The sequence below is a fragment of the Takifugu rubripes genome, chromosome 3 (genome assembly GCF_901000725.2).
Source record: "Takifugu rubripes chromosome 3, fTakRub1.2, whole genome shotgun sequence".
Lineage (NCBI taxonomy): Eukaryota > Metazoa > Chordata > Actinopteri > Tetraodontiformes > Tetraodontidae > Takifugu > Takifugu rubripes.
Window position 1 is genome coordinate 17,310,328 of NC_042287.1, and position 17,059 is coordinate 17,327,386.

The following is a 17,059-nucleotide window of genomic DNA, read 5'->3' on the forward strand; positions in this document are numbered from 1 at the left end:
CAGAAAATGGTGCTTCTTTCTGAGCAGTTCAGAGTGCTTTCTCCTGACTTTAATGCACGTGTCGGTGCGTGCACGTGGCCTGACGCTCACAGACACTTCTGCCCTCCCCGACGTGCGGTGTTAAATGAACAGAATCTAAAGAATAAACTCTGGGATTGTTCCTAGTGAAGCAGGTCTTACTTGCAGGCATGGTGGACACCTCAGCCGTTACGATACTTTTCACTCCCAGACTGAACAGAGCTCCTCTCACCAGACCGCAGGTGAAGGCCAGATACTGCAGAACCACACAGGCCACCATCGGTTCCACCTTCATACATGTCCAACACAAAGAAAGCAGGCAGGAACCTCCTGACGGCTACAGCAGCGTACCTTTGGGGCCTGATCCAGATACTGTTTCCCCGCTGACAGTTGACTCAGTAACTGGAACGTGTTGTCCTGGAGGACGTAGATGCCCTGAAACACGAACAACACCGTCAGACTGTTGAGTTTCAGGCGACAGGATTCATAAGAAGTTGAGGGTTAGGGTCCCAGTGCCTCCTGTCTCCACCTGCTGCGTTACCTGGTGGTTTGTTCGGAGGTTGTCGATCTGCTTCCTGAACACACTCGTCCAAAAGTCTTTACAGATGAACTTCATGACGTCCAGCTCATCTTTGAAGCGCGCCGTGTCCTTCGTCAGTCTACGAGAAAGAAACTAGTTACCAACAGATCGCATTTGAGTTTCAGTCATTTCTCATTGCCGTTGGTTGCTTTAATGTTGGGGTTGTAACTTAACGTGCACATTTCTATCATAGGTGAGTTCATTTAGATGTTTTCTGCTACTGTGACAGACAAAAACAGCAAAATTAGAGCAAATGATACAGCTGATTTCCTCTTGAGTCCCATTTATAGTCGACTCTTCTGCAGCAGTGTGTTCTACCTTCTGAAAATAATGGCCTATAATATTACTATGACATTACCTCTCTATCAGGCCTTGTCCGACTCGGAACCCCAAATTCTCTAATTTGGTGATATTTCTTCCACTTTCCTGAGTGAATGAGAATTAGTGATCAGTTGTATTTTGTAGGTATTTATTGTCCAGTCAGATTGTTCCAGGTAAAAGAAAGATTCGTTTCTTACCTCGCCTTGTTCTTTTGATTTGTAAATATACTGAATCAATTCTTGGTGTAAAAACTGGAAAGGGGCTTCATCTGCCATTTCTCCGGTGTGGTTTTTATGGTCTGTTAAGACTTTACAGCAAGAAAACAGCGCAAACCGAAAGGACTCGCATGTAAACAAACGCCGCTTCCGCTTCTTCCGCGTGTGGTACAAAGGGGCGGAGCCAAGAGGCGAAGGGGGCGGGGCTCGTTACTGCCCCTGGTGGTCGGAGGTTTCACTGCACCATGCAATAAACGGTGCACCGTGCTCGTTAGACTGATAACTTAGCTGCACTTTCTGCCGATATTACTGAAGCATTCTTTGGTGTTTGTATTTCCAATGTATTAAAATGTGGTCGGATCGGTGTAAGAAGCAGAATATGTGTGTTATCATAATTTGGTGCATAAGACAGTACAGAAGCTTGAAATCTACTCGTGTTCTACGCCTGTTTTTGTCAGCAGTAGCTGTTTCTGTTTCACCTTTGCTCTAGTTTACAGATTCAGAACAATTCCAAAATTTGGGTCGAAGCCAAAGATCTGGCAGACACTTCAGATGGGTTTAATATTCAGTATTATAAATAAGGATTAGGGTGTAACTTCTATTCTAATGCTACATTCATTGTAATCAAGAGTACTTTATTGATCCCTTTAGGGGGTGTCCACCAGGGAAATTAGCAGAGATCAAGAAAGCTAACATGAGCTTCTCTTCATTAGCATCAAGAGACTGACACGTAACATAGAAAAGCATCTCTTTTTACCACCACCTCTGTCTCGGCAACATTAGTCACATCCACGTCCCTTTGATGGTTACCTTTGACTTACGTGGGAAAAGACTAAATTTGTGTTAATGACTCAATTTTGTAAGGTGGCTGTGAAAATTAATATTACAAATGGAAAAGTACAGCAACGTGTAGGAGGAGGTTTGTGTTATACAAAATGGATATCCAGAACGAGCCGTCGGTTCAGCCAGACTCGGGTCAAATTCAACAGCACTCACACACATCACGTCTTATTGTTTATTTTCAAATGAGAAAGCATAAAGTGAAATTACATACGTTGGAAATACCTTTGTGTCAATAATCTGCTTTTAAAAAATAACATGAAAAGAAAAGAAATCTCATCAGAAATGTGGATTCTTCCTGTAGTTTGTAGTTTGTTGCCACCTGCTGCTCAGGACTCCTCTGGACAGTAATAGGGGAACTTGAACCACTTTACAGGGCAGTCCCTAACACACACACACACACACACACACACACACACCTTATGACTGTACTTCTCTATTAACTATCTTTTGTTGGTAGGTCAACGTTAAAAGGTCAACATTCAATAGTTCCTGCAGACGCGCTACACAGCAGCTGCTGCAGGTCATGTGACTTCCGGTTTCTACCTGTGATATTTCTGTCCTTTCCTCCTCTGGTACTCGGTTTCATCCACCGTCCACACGGCTCCTTTTCCTCCCTCCACTCGCACAAAACACTTGTGCAGGCTGAGGTTGTGCCGCACGGCGTTCTGGTTCCAACAAAGAAGATTCTATTAGAGCAGGTCAGAAATCACGGCGTGTCTGATTGTTTCAGGCGCAGATTCACAACCAATCGGCGCGAGCGGAGCGTTGCAGACCTTCCAGGTGGCCGTGTTGTTTCTGAAGTAAGAGAATTTGGTAGTGAACCAGTTGTAAATCTCATTCAGGCTGCGCTGCTTGTCTGGAGACTCCAGGATGGACTGGAAACAGTCAGACACACAGCAAACACACCTTCAGCCACTTCAATATGTCAGTCAGTCTGTCACCATAGCAACCATCCGTCCTGGTTATGAGAGCGAGAATGGAAACGATGAAGATTTTAAACTGAACTGACAGAAACGTACCCATCTTATCATGTAGGCGTACGTGTACGGAGGCCTGATGTTGGCGTGTTTGTAACATTCTGGACTCTGGATCAAATCTGTTGAGAGGAGCAGGAACACGTTGAAACAACCATCTCTGCTGGCAGCGTCTCCATCAGGATGCTAATGCACACGGAGCCACGTTACCAGGCAGAAAATGAGCCGAAGCCTCAGCTCTGTAGCCACGCTGGCTCACATGTCGGATGACCCATTGTTGACCGCCGTCTCCATTGGTTACGGCGGTGTGTGGCAAGAACAGAGGGAGGCTGTGGGACCAATCACAGGCTGCCTTCTACAGTGACGCAACAGCAACAACTTCATTCAGAAATTCAGATTAAATTCAGACCGACAGACTTTAAAGAGGGAACAAAAGCAGCACACCGAATCTGACTGCTGGTCTTCAGAGAGTCGCAGATGAAGCTGCATTTCTAGAAGTTTCTGTTTTTCCAGGATGAGCTGCGAGAAGAGAAAGGAGAGTTGGAAAGAGGAGGATCTTTCAACACTCATTTGCTATGCAGAAGCCAAAGAACCTGACGGGCTCCTGTTTCAAAGGGGAACCTCTGATATAAAATGGGTGATTGATTAGCATTAATCTTCATTTCCTGAAGGTAAACACTGATCAGGAGCCACGTGAGGCCTTTGGTCACGGTCCAGGTCCCACCTGAGCCTCCAGACACTGAACGATGTCCTGTTGGACCTTCCACTGAGCGACGCTCCTGTCACAGCGACTGTGTTCGGAGTGGAGATGCCTGGAAAGGACAGACAGCAGCAGTTAATCCCACCCTCCCTCCTCTCTTCGGTCCACCGCTCGCTCAGGTTCTTCAGAACTGGCTCATGTCTGGTCTTCAGGTAACATCTGATGCCTGTTTTTCTGCGCTTTCCCGCCTGTCACGCATGTTCAGCTGGGGGTTGGAGGGGTTGTGGATCGCGGGCAGATGTTACTCACTTTAAGAAGCTGGGGAAATCCTCGGACATGGAGTCGCAGCCCGGCCAACGACAGAGGCCACTCACGAACAACGTGCTGCTTCCCTCTGGAGCCCTGCTGGGAACACAAGTGTCTCAGGCTGTTTGTGGCACTGATGTGAACGACGGAGGCCTCCAGAAGAACCTGCTGACTCTTTACCCTTCACGACTGTCCTCCGAGGAGGGCTGTGTTGGACTGTCTCTCCTCGGGGGGCGGAGGTGAGGATGACTCTGCCACAAAGAGGAGCCCATCTGTGGTGAAGAAGACTGGAGATGGAGACAGCTCACATCTGGCTCCTCTTTGCACATGGATACGACTGGGACATTTTCTGGATGGGGAGAAGGAAGGAAGCCTTGAAGCAGCACATGTTTTCAGCATGCGAGCTACTTATAAAATGACCAAGTCAAAGTGATCTACCCACCACAAAAATGCAAAACATCTAATTATTTTCAAATGTATTGAGGACTCTTTGGATGTCCAATGTATGTTGATGTACCTTGCATAACCGAATGAGCCGATATTGCAAAACACACATAATCATTAACTATTAACATTTTTTTTGTAATTGAGTTTACTTTGATGACTTGCTCTGACCTGAATCAGCCAGGGAGGCATAGTCGGTGTCAAACCCAGTCCTCAAGGGCCACGATCCTGCCGGGTTTTCTGTCCTACCAGGCTGAAGATGCATTCAGTGGGATAGAAAACCCGGCAGGATCGTGGCCCTCGAGGACTGGGTTTGACATGCGGTATTTGGACTTAATAATCTTCAACGCACGTCGAAAATGACATTGTGAAAGAAAAGTCCACCTCCCATTCTGTATGAAAGTGATCTGTTTTTGTCTTCTTACTTGGTCCCGCTCCCTCGTTCATTTTGATGACCAGAAGTTTTAGCGATGGCTTAAAATCAGCGGTAATGCGCTGAATAGCTTAGCGCTTAGCGCCGTTGTTTGTGCATGAGCGGTGACCTAAAGGTCAATCAAGTGACGGGATGAATGATGGGCTGAGCATTTTTAATGTCACGCCGCGATCGACCGGTAGATCCCGATGGACGTAATGAGCACCCCTGTTGGGGTCCAACAACCCCCACAAACCAGAGGAAGGCCGCGTCTTCCTCAGGCTGCCAACACAAACCTGCAGCCTGTTGCTGAGGAGACGCACAGCGTTGCTGTCTGGAAGCTGCTGGGAAAACCTGCCGCAGAACGGAGGGTCTCTGCTGCTGACTGCTCCAACTCTGAGGAAAACACACATCAGGCAGGTCAACAGGCTGTGCAGGGAGCGGAGCCTCAACAACCTTCTACAGGCTCAGGCAGCAATCAGAGGAGCCAGCGAGACACGTGGACGCGGGGACGAGACAGTCCTGAGAGTTTAATAAAAAGTTATTAAACCAGTTTTAGTTTTCTGCCTCCAGATTTACAGCGTGTGGACCTCCAGCAGAGCAGCTCTGGGTTGGTTCCAGCTCTTTCTCTGCTCATGTTTGTGGTCTACCTGGTTTCCTGAGGTAGGAGGTGACATCACGTGTCTGCTGAGATCAGGAGGAAGGGGGGGGCGCAGCTCCGCCGCTTCTTTAACCTTTCTGCTCTGCGTTGGTTGAGCTTGTTGCAGTTCACACATCAACCTGTCTGCAGACATCTCTGGCATCCCTGAGGCAACAGGAAACATCAGGAGCTACAGGTGATATTCTCACTGAAGGAAAAGGAAAAACCGTCAGGTGATAAATGTGCAACTCTCAGGACTCTATGAACATGTAATGAAGCGATCCTGAAGCCAGTCCAGGAGAAATGAGCAGCCAGCTCAGAGAAAAGTGGTGCAAAGAGCCCAAATTCCACCTGTCAGCCCAGTTCAGCACTGAGCTGCACAGCCAATCAGCATCCAGCATCGGCACCATGAGGTGGGCGGTCTTCAGAACACTTCCTGTACCCCTGTTCACAGGTGTGTTCTCTCTCTCTGTCTCACACACCACACACACACACACCACACACACACATACACACACCACACACACACATACACGCACAAATACACACACCCACACACACAAATACACACACACACGCCGCTGTACTTCTATCTTTATGAGGACTTTCATAGCTCCTAACACTAATCCAAACATGTTAGAGAATCAGTGGATTCTCACAGGATCCCAGCGGCTCCTCCACAGAGATCAATGATGACATCATTGTAGAGATCCTAATGGAATAAAGGAACATTTTGAATCTTCTTCTGGAGCAGCGAAAAAGCCTCTTGTCCTCTTGCTGATGGGTCACATCCTGTTAGTTTACAGCTCGTTTCGCCGGATCCTCAACGGGATCTTGGCTGGATTCTCTCTTGACTTTGAATGATAAGAAGACTACAGCAGGTAACAATCCTGGAGGTGTTGTGGGGAGGGAGCGCGGCTCTGTTATCTCACCCTGAGATCAGGCTGCAAGCGCGCGTCTGGAGGAGAACAAGAGTGTTTGTTGGTGTTGCTGCAGCCTCAGTTCAGGAGAAGACGAGAGCGCTCTGCACGTTTGTGGCTTCTCCGCGTCGCGTCGCCTCTCTGGCTTCTTTGATGAAAGTCGCAGTCTTTAACAAAGATGTCCGCCATCACTGCGAGTTCTGCCTTCCATATGTGGCCCGTTCTTTGTGTTTGAATAACTGGAGGAGCCAAATTACAGCGGCAGGAAGGCTGCAGAGGCTACAGATGGGCGTTGGATGGATTACTCACAGTCCCATATCTCACATCACACGTCCCAGATACCTTCATGTTCTCACATGTCGGTTAATTTTAGATCAGACAAGTGAAAATAAGACTCCTACACATTTTATTCAATGTGAAAAAAATGAGTAAGCATCGGGAGAAGACAACGAGGAAAGGAGGCTGCAGTTTTGCCCCTTTGCAAACACATTTAATTCAGTCAGTTTCCAGAATAAAAGCAGCGCTGATGCACCTGTACAGGGGGGGACCCCAAGCAGCTTCTCCTCCTGCCCCTATTTACAGCACCATCAAAGGAATATGGAATTTGTATGACTGAACCTGACGGGCCGACGTCGTGTAATGATTCTGTTTATGAAATTGAAACCTAAACTGAGAGAAGGTGGAATCCTCCTCATGCGCCTCACGTCGGTCTTTCATTCCAGGCTGAAACACTCCGTGACCACTTTACGCCGTCACATGTGAGTGAATCCACGCTTGTGTCCCTCAAAACACCACGACCCGATCGCACAGGCAGACTTTCATTATGGCGGCGGGTGTTCGTGGTCGTGACCAAAGTGGTGTTTCGTGCTCGACACACAGGAAGTCTCTAACGCTCGCCGTCCACCTGAGGACTCCGCATTATTCCGCAGATTAAATCTTTGTTCGACATTTGCAGTGATTCATTTTTGAGTGGCAGGCGACCAAACGTCCCCATCAGAACCGCGTGTGTAAAGAGCGACGCGGCGAGTGCGAGCAGGCCCGCCGACGCCCGGCCACCGATATTAAGTGATATTATCTGATATTATCTCATTAAAAGCGTCTCTCTCCGCCGTCTTCAACATCTGCTCAACATGGCCGAAGCTGCCTGAGCGGCGACACGAATGGAGCCGCGACTTGATCGCCTCAAACATCTACAGGAACCTCAGCAGAACCACGGTGAAGAGGTCCAACAGCAGCCGGCCAAAAGGCGCTTTAGCTCCCACCAAACAGACCCAGAGTGGAGGTTTATTTTGCCCTCTCGGCCCCAGTTGGACCAGTGTCTCTGTCCTAGTGTGAATCATTAAGGCAACAGAAATGTTGCAGGTCAGCTCTCAGTTGCTCCTCAATCCTCTCTCTTCATATCAGCGAGACTTTGACGCAAAGCAAAAGAAGAGAAACGCATTCGATCTTTTCAGCATCAAAGCTCAAACGGGATCAAATCAACATTTCCATGAGCACAACCACGAGTCAAAACTCTTTTCTGTGAAAAGTACGTCAAAACTCCACTTTCATTGAGAAGAACTGGAGTTTGCTGAGTTTTAGAAGGTGAATGAAGGTTTTTGCTCACCGTGGCGGCGCGTCAACACTCGTCCTCCAGCTTCTTTTTCTTCTAGTTCTTTGAGGGAAAGACTTTGAAGTCACTCAGAGGGGGTGTTATTCCACACGAAACCTGCTTTTCAGCATCTGAAGCTAAAAGGAGGTAAAACACACACGAGTCCTCCTCACTCAACTGTTGCATTTGGGGTTTGTGAGAAAATCTCATCTTTTTACTTCAGCTTGCAGAAAGTTGATTGAATGTGTTGACACTCACCTGCTGACGGTCTGGCAGGAAGACGGCGCGACGGCGCTGCAGGGATGCCGTATTTATACCCACTCACAAGAGTGGAAACTCTCAGGCTGGCAAAAGACAGGCGGCGGCAGCATGACGGACATTTCCAGAGAACATCTTCCACGAACATCTTCTTTGATGTTTGGCCTTTAATCGGAGCCGCCGCCGCCGCCGCCGCCGGTGTCACTGCAGAAGAGAAACGCTCCGGCGTGAAGTCCAAAGCTTTAGGTCACTCCGTTATTATTATTTCGATTAAAACAGCTCCAGAAAACAACCAGAACAATTATTCTTGGCTTTGCTGCATCAATACGACCAGAAACCAACAGTCGTTACCTGCACATCTGGATCGTGAGCAGAGACGCCTGAATCCTCTTTTTATCTCCACATTTCACCATTTGTAGCTGGAGGACAACAAAAAAGTTTAAAACACTAGAAAAAAAATCACCAAAAGCCAGGAAATAGAAACTTTAATGTGGTAAAATTATCTTTGTTATATTTTTTTTGATAATAACAAGTTTGTGTTTCTTTCAAAGCATTTTTCATCAGCCATTTTTCCTGTTTTCCCGCTTTTTCTTGATGCAAAATCAATAATTTTATTCACAAAGATGAGTGTTGCAGCAAACATGATGGAGAGATGGGTGACGGAGAGGAAACGTGGTAATAACCTGACTCACGTCTCCGGATGGACAGTCTGTCGTCTAAAAAAAGTGATTTTATATCGAATAAAATGAAAAATGAGTAAATAAATTGTGCTAATCTGTTGTGCTAAATAAGGTGTTAATAACAGCTTCGTTGTGTTATTAGCTGATGATTACGAGCGGCTCTGCTCACACGTGCACGTCTTCTGCGTCTGGGTCGAACAAGCGCGACGTTTCTTCTGATGTTCGGCACTTTTTCGGCTGCAGGCGTCACGCTGGACTTTTCTGAGAACCAACGATTGTGAAGACGGTGAAGTTGTGAATGAAGGGATGGAACATGTGAGTCTGCTGGAATGGAAAACGGCGCCGCCGCGCTCGGCTTTAGCGTTCTCGTGGGAATACTAACAAGAGCGCAATCTGAGCATGATGACTGCACTTTCAGATCCTTGAACTCTTCACATTGAGGTGAAAATTCTGTTTTGATTCTCGCTGACAGGGACAATGTGTCACGAGAAAGAGTGAAAATCATATTGTTGTACGTCGGTGACTCAGTGCTTCCTTCGCTCGGGCCTCGCCGCGATGGTTACTCGCCTGATTCACTGATTCACAGTGTGGGAATATTTGCTTATATCTTGAAATTCAGAATTTCAGTCGTGTTTTTTTAGTTCCTTCTGTGGTTTCATTAAAAAAAAATCTGCCAGAAATTCAAAGCTAGTCCATGCTAACGCTCCCAGAGGTAGAACAAGGCTTTTTTGGTAAAGCTGTACGCAGACGACGCCATTTTCTTTATTTTTGTGACGATGAGATCTCTGTCTGCCGCTGATGCGTCAGAACCTCAGAACCCCTCCCGACCCAGACGGCGACACAGAAAATTCCTTGACACGCAACATTTAGTTGCCATGGACGCGCTGGACTCTCACCGCCAACCTTGGACCTGCTGACGCGTGTGTGATACATCTGCTGCCACTACAGTATCGGCGCGCCGGGCCGAGCTGGCGCCTTCGTCGGGCTGTCAGAACCAGCACTTTCAGACCGAGCTGCCTTTAATCATCACATCTGTTGTTTGTATGGGTTGGTGTCAGTAGAACTTTACCACACGGTCGTTGCCCCCGACAACCTCAGATGTGCTGCGACAGACCTGAGAGAAGGAAGGTAGACAAAGGAGGGGAAGCCCAGTAGACGTTCTCAGCACGTAAACAGCCTGTTCTGTCAAAGGTCACCTCACCGATCAAACCCGACTCTCCGTTTCCTTTGCTCAGCTCGTCAGGGTACGGCTGTTTTCAACACTTCAGCGGATGTTTTTCACAGTTTCTACCTGAACATCAGGGTTTTCTTCACTTTGACCACTGAAGTTCCAAAATCATCACAATAAACGAAATAAGTCAAAATAAAGATGCCAGAACACCACAGAGCGTTCACACAATCAGCAGCAGCAACACAACCTCACAACACAGTAACGATGACACGACGCCAGCCTGCGACGCACAACACATGTGTTTATACAGCGTTGACCAGTCTGGCCGGTCCACATACTGGTTATCTAAGCCAGCCGGGGGTTCTGTCTATCGTGCTCAAGGCCTGGGAGTGAATGTGCTCCACCAGAACAACTGGCTACACTGGGCCCTGGAGCAGAACTTCCCAGTCTGAGAACACATCCATGACCTGCTTCACACACGTCGGCGTGCGACGCGTCTTGTTTGGTTAACCCACATGTCTGGATGCTGCTCTCGCTCTGCTTCATGAAACAGCCTCTCCTGGACTCGTGCTCGATGTTTAACGGGATGGAAACAGAAACGCCAGAGACGGTGCCCAGAAACAGATGAGTCCAGAAAAAGTGCTTTTAAAATACTTTACACGTCGTCTCATTCTACCTTTATAAAATATTATTATAATATTATTATATTACTAAAGACATTCTGTTGTTCTGTCTGAATGGGTATATTTTTAATAATTATTACGACACACACACACTCTCTCTCTCTCTCTATATATATATACACATATATGCACACATATATGTATATATATGCACTATATAAATACATGCAGATCTATGTCTATATACACAGACACACAGAGATATATAGATATATCTATCTATATATCTCTGTGTATATATATATATATACATGTAAACGTGTAAATAAATTCTGTTTTTATGGCTGAATGGGTATATTTTTAATAATTATTACCACACACACACACACAGTATATATACAGTATATGTATATGTATGTATATATATATATATATATACAGATTTATTTATTTGTGTGTGTGTGTATAGAGATAAATATATAGATATATACACACACACAGATTTATTTATTTATATATATGTGTGTTTGTATATAGAGATAGATAAATATATAGATATATGTGTGTGTATATATGTGTGTGTGTAGAGATAGATAAATATATAGATATATATATGTGTGTGTGTAGGGATAGATAAATATATATATAGATATATATATGTGTGTGTGTGTGTATATATATATGTGTGTGTGTGTGTGTAGGGATAGATAAATATATAGATATATATATGTGTGTGTGTATATATATATGTGTGTGTGTGTGTGTGTGTATATATATATATATATATATACGTGTGTGTGTCGATATAATCTCGTGTTTAATGCCTGCACTGAATTTAAAGGAACTTAAAGCTCTTTGCGGTCTCCTTTTAATGGAAGCTCTATTCCAGCTGTGCAGATGTTGAGCCACTTTCTGGGCTGGGGGGCAGCTCGGGTCTGGTGGGGGGGCTCCAGCCCGCAGCCCTCTTAGGTCCGCCCCTGCTCCCGGAACGCTGTCGGGATTAAAACCCCGTCCGAGAGCAGCAGGTCTGGAAACTGGAGCCCTCGGAAGCTGTGAGAGCGCCTTCGTGCCGCCGAACACGCCGCCAGGACGTCGCCCCCCCCCGGAGCCGCGCTGTGATCCGCCCGTTGCGGGACGCGATGATCCGCGGCCGCGGCGCCGCTCCCGCACTGCGCGGGGCTCTGCGGCCTCATCGCGTCAGATAGCGGACTGCTGGGCTGGACCTCGGCATGATGGGATCGTTTCGGAATGCTGAGGGCGGATTTGGCCGCTGAGGTTGGCTCGGCTCGGCTCGGCTCGGCTCGGCAGGAACGATGCGAAAGGAAGCGCGGTGGGAGACACGAGTCCACTGAGGCTGCGGTAGGACAACGGACACACGCGCCACCGGGACCCAATAGATGGAGACACCCCAGCAGAACCAGCCCGGAGCCGCAGAGGGGCCACGTTAATTCCAGCTCGCTGTGCTGCGTTCAGGAGCAGCCGGATCGTGAAGACCTCCTGCAGACTGCAACAGACGGCCTGTCTGTCCGTCCTGTCCGTCCTGTCTGTCTGTCACAGTGTGGAGGACAAGCAGCCCACAGCAGGTAAAGACCCCAAACAACACTGCCCTGTTCTGGTTCTACAGGCTGGCGTGCTGCCTGTCTGTCTGTCTGCCTGTCTGTCTGTCTGTCTGCCTGTCTGTCTGCCTGTCTGTCTGTCTGTCTGTCTGTCTGGGCGATCAGACGACAGATTTGCCTCATGCTTCAGTGTGTTCTGGGTCAAGATGAACAGGCCCGCAGGTGTAAGGTGCTTTCCTGAGGAGCCCGGCAGCACATGCGACCCACCACAGGTGGTACCGACCCACCACACGTGGTACTTTCACCAGTTCTGGCTCCATGTGAGCGGGCTGGTCTGACTGGACCCTGGAGCCAGACAGCAGCTCCCCAGTGTGGCTCTCCTCCAGTGAGCTTTGCTGCCCCCTCCCACCAGCTCCAGCTGGAGGTGTGGGGCTGCTGTTGCTACCCTCTTCCTGACGGTGACTCTGCGCTCCGCCGCCAACCAACTTCCAGCTCCAGCAAAGCTCCTCCTTCCTCACACAGGCTCCCTCTCACGGCCGCCTCAGCCTGGGGAGCTGCTCAGGCCGAGGCCCCAAAAGCAGGAAGAGAAAAACCGCCAAGCTATTAACTTTAGCGCTATTATCCCGTTTCCCCTCATCCAGTCTGGTTTTCCTGATCCTTTAGGACAGGAAGGTTCCAGCCCCCCGTCCTGGAGTCACATCCCCTCTGTGATGAATCAGAGCAGCAAGGTGCTGGTTCAACATGCACATGTTTGAGCACCAGGATCAGCCTCAGCTGAGACGGTTCGGATCACTTTTATTTAAAATGCCGTGAAGATGATTCGGTTCAGATTTGAAATCTTCTAAAATGACCCGAATGTTATATTGAACCTGATTATTGTAGTAACTTCAGAGATGAGACCTTTGACTGGCTTCCATCACTCAGCCTCTCAAGTTTGTTCCACTCCGATTTTCTCTAATTCAGATGGAATAAAATCAGATCAGACGCTTTTCTCCCTGATACATCTGCATCCTGGTGACCTTCACTTTAGACTCCTTTGAAAAGAGGAGCGACTCTGGTGACCTTTCAGATCTGAGCTCTTTGTCTTCTTTTTACAGGATCGGATCCTCAAAATGGAGCCATGTGGTTTAAAGTGCTTCTGTTCCTGGTGACCAAGCAGGGAGCAACCACGAGGACCACAGCACTGCTAGCTGGTGGAGGAGGAGGAGCAGGAGGAGGAGCAGCAGCAGCAGGAGGAGGAGCAGCAGCAGGAGGAGGAGGAGCAGCAGGAGGAGCAGCAGCAGGAGGAGGAGCAACAGGAGGAGGAGGAGCAGCAGCAGGAGGAGGAGCAGCAGGAGGAGGAGGAGCAACAGGAGGAGGAGGAGCAGCAGCAGGAGGAGGAGCAGCAGCAGGAGGAGGAGCAGCAGGAGGAGGAGCAGCTATCTTGGCTTGTAAAGAAGAGGTGGTATGGACGAGGGAGTGTTTGACATGGCCAATGGAAATGGGAGCAGCGAAGGCCCCGCGGGGTCCGTGGCTGCGCTGGCGTCCACCGCGGCCAGTGTGGTGGCTGAGACGCCTTCATCAGCCGTTTCCACCTACATCAAGCTGCTGCTGCTGGGGCTGATCATCTGCATCAGCCTGGTGGGCAACCTGGTGGTGTCGCTGCTGGTCCTCAGAGACCGGGCGCTGCACAAGGCGCCGTACTACTTCCTGTTGGACCTGTGCCTGGCGGACACCATTCGCTCTGCCATCTGTTTCCCGTTTGTGTTGGTGTCTGTAAAGAACGGCTCAGCCTGGACCTACAGTGTCCTGAGCTGCAAGGTGGTGGCCTTCATGGCAGTGCTCTTCTGTTTCCACGCTGCCTTCATGTTGTTCTGCATCAGCGTAACGCGCTACATGGCCATCGCACACCACCGCTTTTACTCAAAGCGTATGACATTCTGGACGTGCGTGGCGGTGGTGTGCATGGTCTGGACTCTGTCGGTGGCCATGGCGTTCCCTCCTGTCTTTGATGTGGGCACCTACAAGTTCATCCGTGAAGAGGACCAGTGCATCTTCGAGCATCGCTACTTCAAGGCTAACGATACCCTCGGCTTCATGCTAATGCTGGCTGTGCTAATTCTCGCTACACACGTTGTTTATATGAAGCTACTCCTCTTCGAGTATAAGCACCGTAAGATGAAGCCTGTCCAGATGGTGCCAGCCATCAGCCAGAACTGGACCTTCCATGGGCCGGGGGCTACCGGCCAGGCGGCAGCCAACTGGATCGCAGGCTTTGGCCGGGGGCCAATGCCCCCCACTCTGTTGGGAATACGCCAAAACTTGCACAACCAGAACCGCCGTCTGTTGGGCATGGAGGAGTTCAAAGCAGAGAAGCAGCTGGGCAGGATGTTTTATGTGATCACCCTGCTGTTCCTGGTGCTCTGGTCACCGTACATCGTGGCCTGTTACTGGAGGGTGTTTGTCAAGGCCTGCACAATCCCACACCGGTACCTGTCCACCACCGTGTGGATGAGTTTTGCCCAAGCCGGTGTTAACCCTGTTGTCTGTTTCTTCCTGAACAAAGACTTGAAGAAAGGGCTCTTTTCCCACCTCCCAGCCTGCTGCAGAACTAAACCTCATCTGCCACCAGAGCCTTATCGAGTCATGTAAGCAGAGACCAACCTGAGCCGCATCTCCCACCAGCAGCAACAGCTGGTTCCGGTTGCATCCTGTTTCCATAGTTACAGTTAAATGACCAAACGTTAGGCATCGTCCAAAAGCTGGTAGAGTCCAGAAGAGACGGAGCGAGAGAATCATCAGCCTCCTGATGACCCGGACCGACCTGGACCGACCTGAACTGACCTGGACTGACCTGGACCGACCTGAACCGACCTGAACCGACCTGAACTGACCTGGACCAACGTGGACCGACCTGGATTGACGTGGAACAACCTGCACCGACCTGGACTGACGTGGACCGATGTGGACCGACGTGGACCGACCTGGACTGACGTGGACCGACCTGGACTGACCTGAACCGACCTGGACTGACCTGGATTGACATGGACTGACCTGAACTGACCTGAACCGACCTGGACTGACGTGGACCGACCTGGACTGACGTGGACCAACCTGCACCGACCTGGACTGACGTGGACCGACGTGGACTGACGTGGACCGACCTGGACTGACGTGGACCAACCTGCACCGACGTGGACTGACGTGGACCGACGTGGACTGACGTGGACCGACCTGGACCGACGTGGACCGACCAAGGTGTGGCTGCAGCGCCGGCGTTGTTGGAGTGGTCATGATTATTTTTTGAGTAGACGCCAGATTCTGAAGGTGGATCCATCACAGAGGTGACTGGATGATCCCACAGGAGCACCGAACAGCCAGTGAGGAGCAGAGAAGCACCTGAGGGAAGGTTAGAAGCGAGCGGATGGAGACACCTGAGAGGGTCAGCTGATGGAGACACCTGAGAGGGTCAGCTGATGGAGACACCTGAGAGGGTCAGCGGATGAGACACCTGAGAGGGTCAGCTGATGAGACACCTGAGAGGGTCAGCTGATGGAGACACCTGAGAGGGTCAGCGGATGGAGACACCTGAGAGGGTCAGCGGATGAGACACCTGATGAGACACCTGAGAGGGTCAGCTGATGAGACACCTGAGAGGGTCAGCTGATGAGACACCTGAGAGGGTCAGCTGATGAGACACCTGAGAGGGTCAGCTGATGGAGACACCTGAGAGGGTCAGCGGATGGAGACACCTGAGAGGGTCAGCTGATGAGACACCTGAGAGGGTCAGCTGATGAGACACCTGAGAGGGTCAGCGGATGGAGACACCTGAGAGGGTCAGCGGATGAGACACCTGATGAGACACCTGAGAGGGTCAGCTGATGAGACACCTGAGAGGGTCAGCTGATGAGACACCTGAGAGGGTCAGCTGATGGAGACACCTGAGAGGGTCAGCTGATGAGACACCTGAGAGGGTCAGCGGATGGAGACACCTGAGAGGGTCAGCTGATGGAGACACCTGAGAGGGTCAGCTGATGAGACACCTGATGAGACACCTGAGAGGGTCAGCTGATGAGACACCTGATGAGACACCTGAGAGGGTCAGCTGATGAGACACCTGAGAGGGTCAGCTGATGAGACACCTGATGAGACACCTGAGAGGGTCAGCTGATGAGACACCTGAGAGGGTCAGCTGATGAGACACCTGATGAGACACCTGAGAGGGTCAGCTGATGAGACACCTGAGAGGGTCAGCTGATGGAGACACCTGAGAGGGTCAGCTGATGAGACACCTGAGAGGGTCAGCGGATGAGACACCTGAGAGGGTCAGCTGATGAGACACCTGAGAGGGTCAGCGGATGGAGACACCTGAGAGGGTCAGCTGATGAGACACCTGAGAGGGTCAGCTGATGAGACACCTGAGAGGGTCAGCTGATGGAGACACCTGAGAGGGTCAGCGGATGAGACACCTGAGAGGGTCAGCTGATGAGACACCTGAGAGGGTCAGCTGATGAGACCTAAAGCTGAAGCTCCTCCCACTCTGCACACGCAAACCACACGTATGTTGTTGCTGTGCTGGTGTCATATGGGAGGAAGTGGCGACGCGTCCTCATCCTGCTCTGTTGTTGTCAGAAACGACACGAGTCCAAAGTCAGAGCGCGTAACCACGAGCTGCAGCTCCACGCCAGCGCCACGTTCGAGTGACGCTGAGTCATTCTAAAGCAAAACCGCCCGACTGTTGATGCTCAGAAACAAACGCTCCAGATTCAAGCTGATTCCAAGTCGGGCGGCGCCGACACCGACGTTGACTCAGAACCCTCCTTGTGGA

General features: G+C 49.8%; 3 protein-coding genes across 8 annotated transcripts in view; 1 reads left to right on the forward strand and 2 right to left on the reverse strand.

Moving 5' to 3' along the window:
* The window catches only part of LOC101067884 (trafficking protein particle complex subunit 6B), a 1,793-nt gene extending 476 nt beyond the window's left edge, over positions 1 to 1,317 (reverse strand). The window contains exons 1-5 of the mRNA XM_003978444.3: positions 1,117 to 1,317; positions 957 to 1,024; positions 560 to 677; positions 370 to 453; positions 181 to 274 (exon numbers count right to left, since the gene is read on the reverse strand). Of these exons, the coding sequence (XP_003978493.1) occupies positions 181 to 274; positions 370 to 453; positions 560 to 677; positions 957 to 1,024; positions 1,117 to 1,194 (442 nt within the window). The 5' untranslated portion in view covers positions 1,195 to 1,317. The remainder of the gene's footprint in view (positions 1 to 180; positions 275 to 369; positions 454 to 559; positions 678 to 956; positions 1,025 to 1,116) is intronic.
* Positions 1,318 to 2,135: 818 nt separating this feature from the next.
* On the reverse strand, positions 2,136 to 10,091 carry LOC101070400 (forkhead box protein P1-like). 6 transcript variants are annotated; one of them, XM_029833336.1, is made up of 16 exons: positions 9,799 to 10,091; positions 9,072 to 9,163; positions 8,574 to 8,641; positions 8,223 to 8,426; positions 7,980 to 8,101; positions 5,464 to 5,618; positions 5,110 to 5,209; positions 4,138 to 4,306; positions 3,961 to 4,056; positions 3,676 to 3,763; positions 3,396 to 3,470; positions 3,162 to 3,306; positions 2,997 to 3,073; positions 2,751 to 2,852; positions 2,521 to 2,642; positions 2,136 to 2,358 (listed from the first exon to the last, which is right to left on the reverse strand). In XM_029833336.1, exons 6-16 carry the CDS (start codon positions 5,614 to 5,616, stop codon positions 2,304 to 2,306), a joined length of 1,182 nt encoding a protein of 393 aa, XP_029689196.1. In that variant the 5' UTR covers positions 5,617 to 5,618; positions 7,980 to 8,101; positions 8,223 to 8,426; positions 8,574 to 8,641; positions 9,072 to 9,163; positions 9,799 to 10,091; the 3' UTR covers positions 2,136 to 2,303. The 6 variants fall into 6 exon arrangements, with proteins under 6 accessions (XP_029689196.1, XP_029689192.1, XP_011618073.1 ...); XM_029833332.1 differs by having other exon boundaries at positions 5,464 to 5,661; XM_011619771.2 differs by having other exon boundaries at positions 3,961 to 4,053; positions 5,464 to 5,661; positions 9,799 to 10,088.
* A 1,441-nt stretch (positions 10,092 to 11,532) lies between these two features.
* LOC115249074 (probable G-protein coupled receptor 173) lies at positions 11,533 to 15,776 on the forward strand. The gene is made up of 2 exons (XM_029833338.1): positions 11,533 to 12,279; positions 13,350 to 15,776. Exon 2 carries the CDS (start codon positions 13,699 to 13,701, stop codon positions 14,881 to 14,883), a length of 1,185 nt encoding a protein of 394 aa, XP_029689198.1. The 5' UTR covers positions 11,533 to 12,279; positions 13,350 to 13,698; the 3' UTR covers positions 14,884 to 15,776.
* The last annotated feature ends 1,283 nt before the right edge of the window (positions 15,777 to 17,059 follow it).

What these genes read in the sequence shown, in the direction of transcription:
- LOC101070400 (XM_029833334.1), bottom strand. Translation starts at nt 5,637, where the DNA reads ATGTTTCCTGTTGCCTCAGGGATGCCAGAGATGTCTGCAGACAGGTTG. An exon ending in ACAACACGGCCACCTGGAAG is followed by an intron (nt 2,643 to 2,750) that starts GTCTGCAACGCT and finishes TGTTGGAACCAG; the next exon opens with AACGCCGTGCGGCACAACCT. An exon ending in AAAGGACAGAAATATCACAG is followed by an intron (nt 2,359 to 2,520) that starts GTAGAAACCGGA and finishes TGTGTGTGTTAG; the next exon opens with GGACTGCCCTGTAAAGTGGT.
- LOC115249074 (XM_029833338.1), top strand. Translation starts at nt 13,699, where the DNA reads ATGGACGAGGGAGTGTTTGACATGGCCAATGGAAATGGGAGCAGCGAA.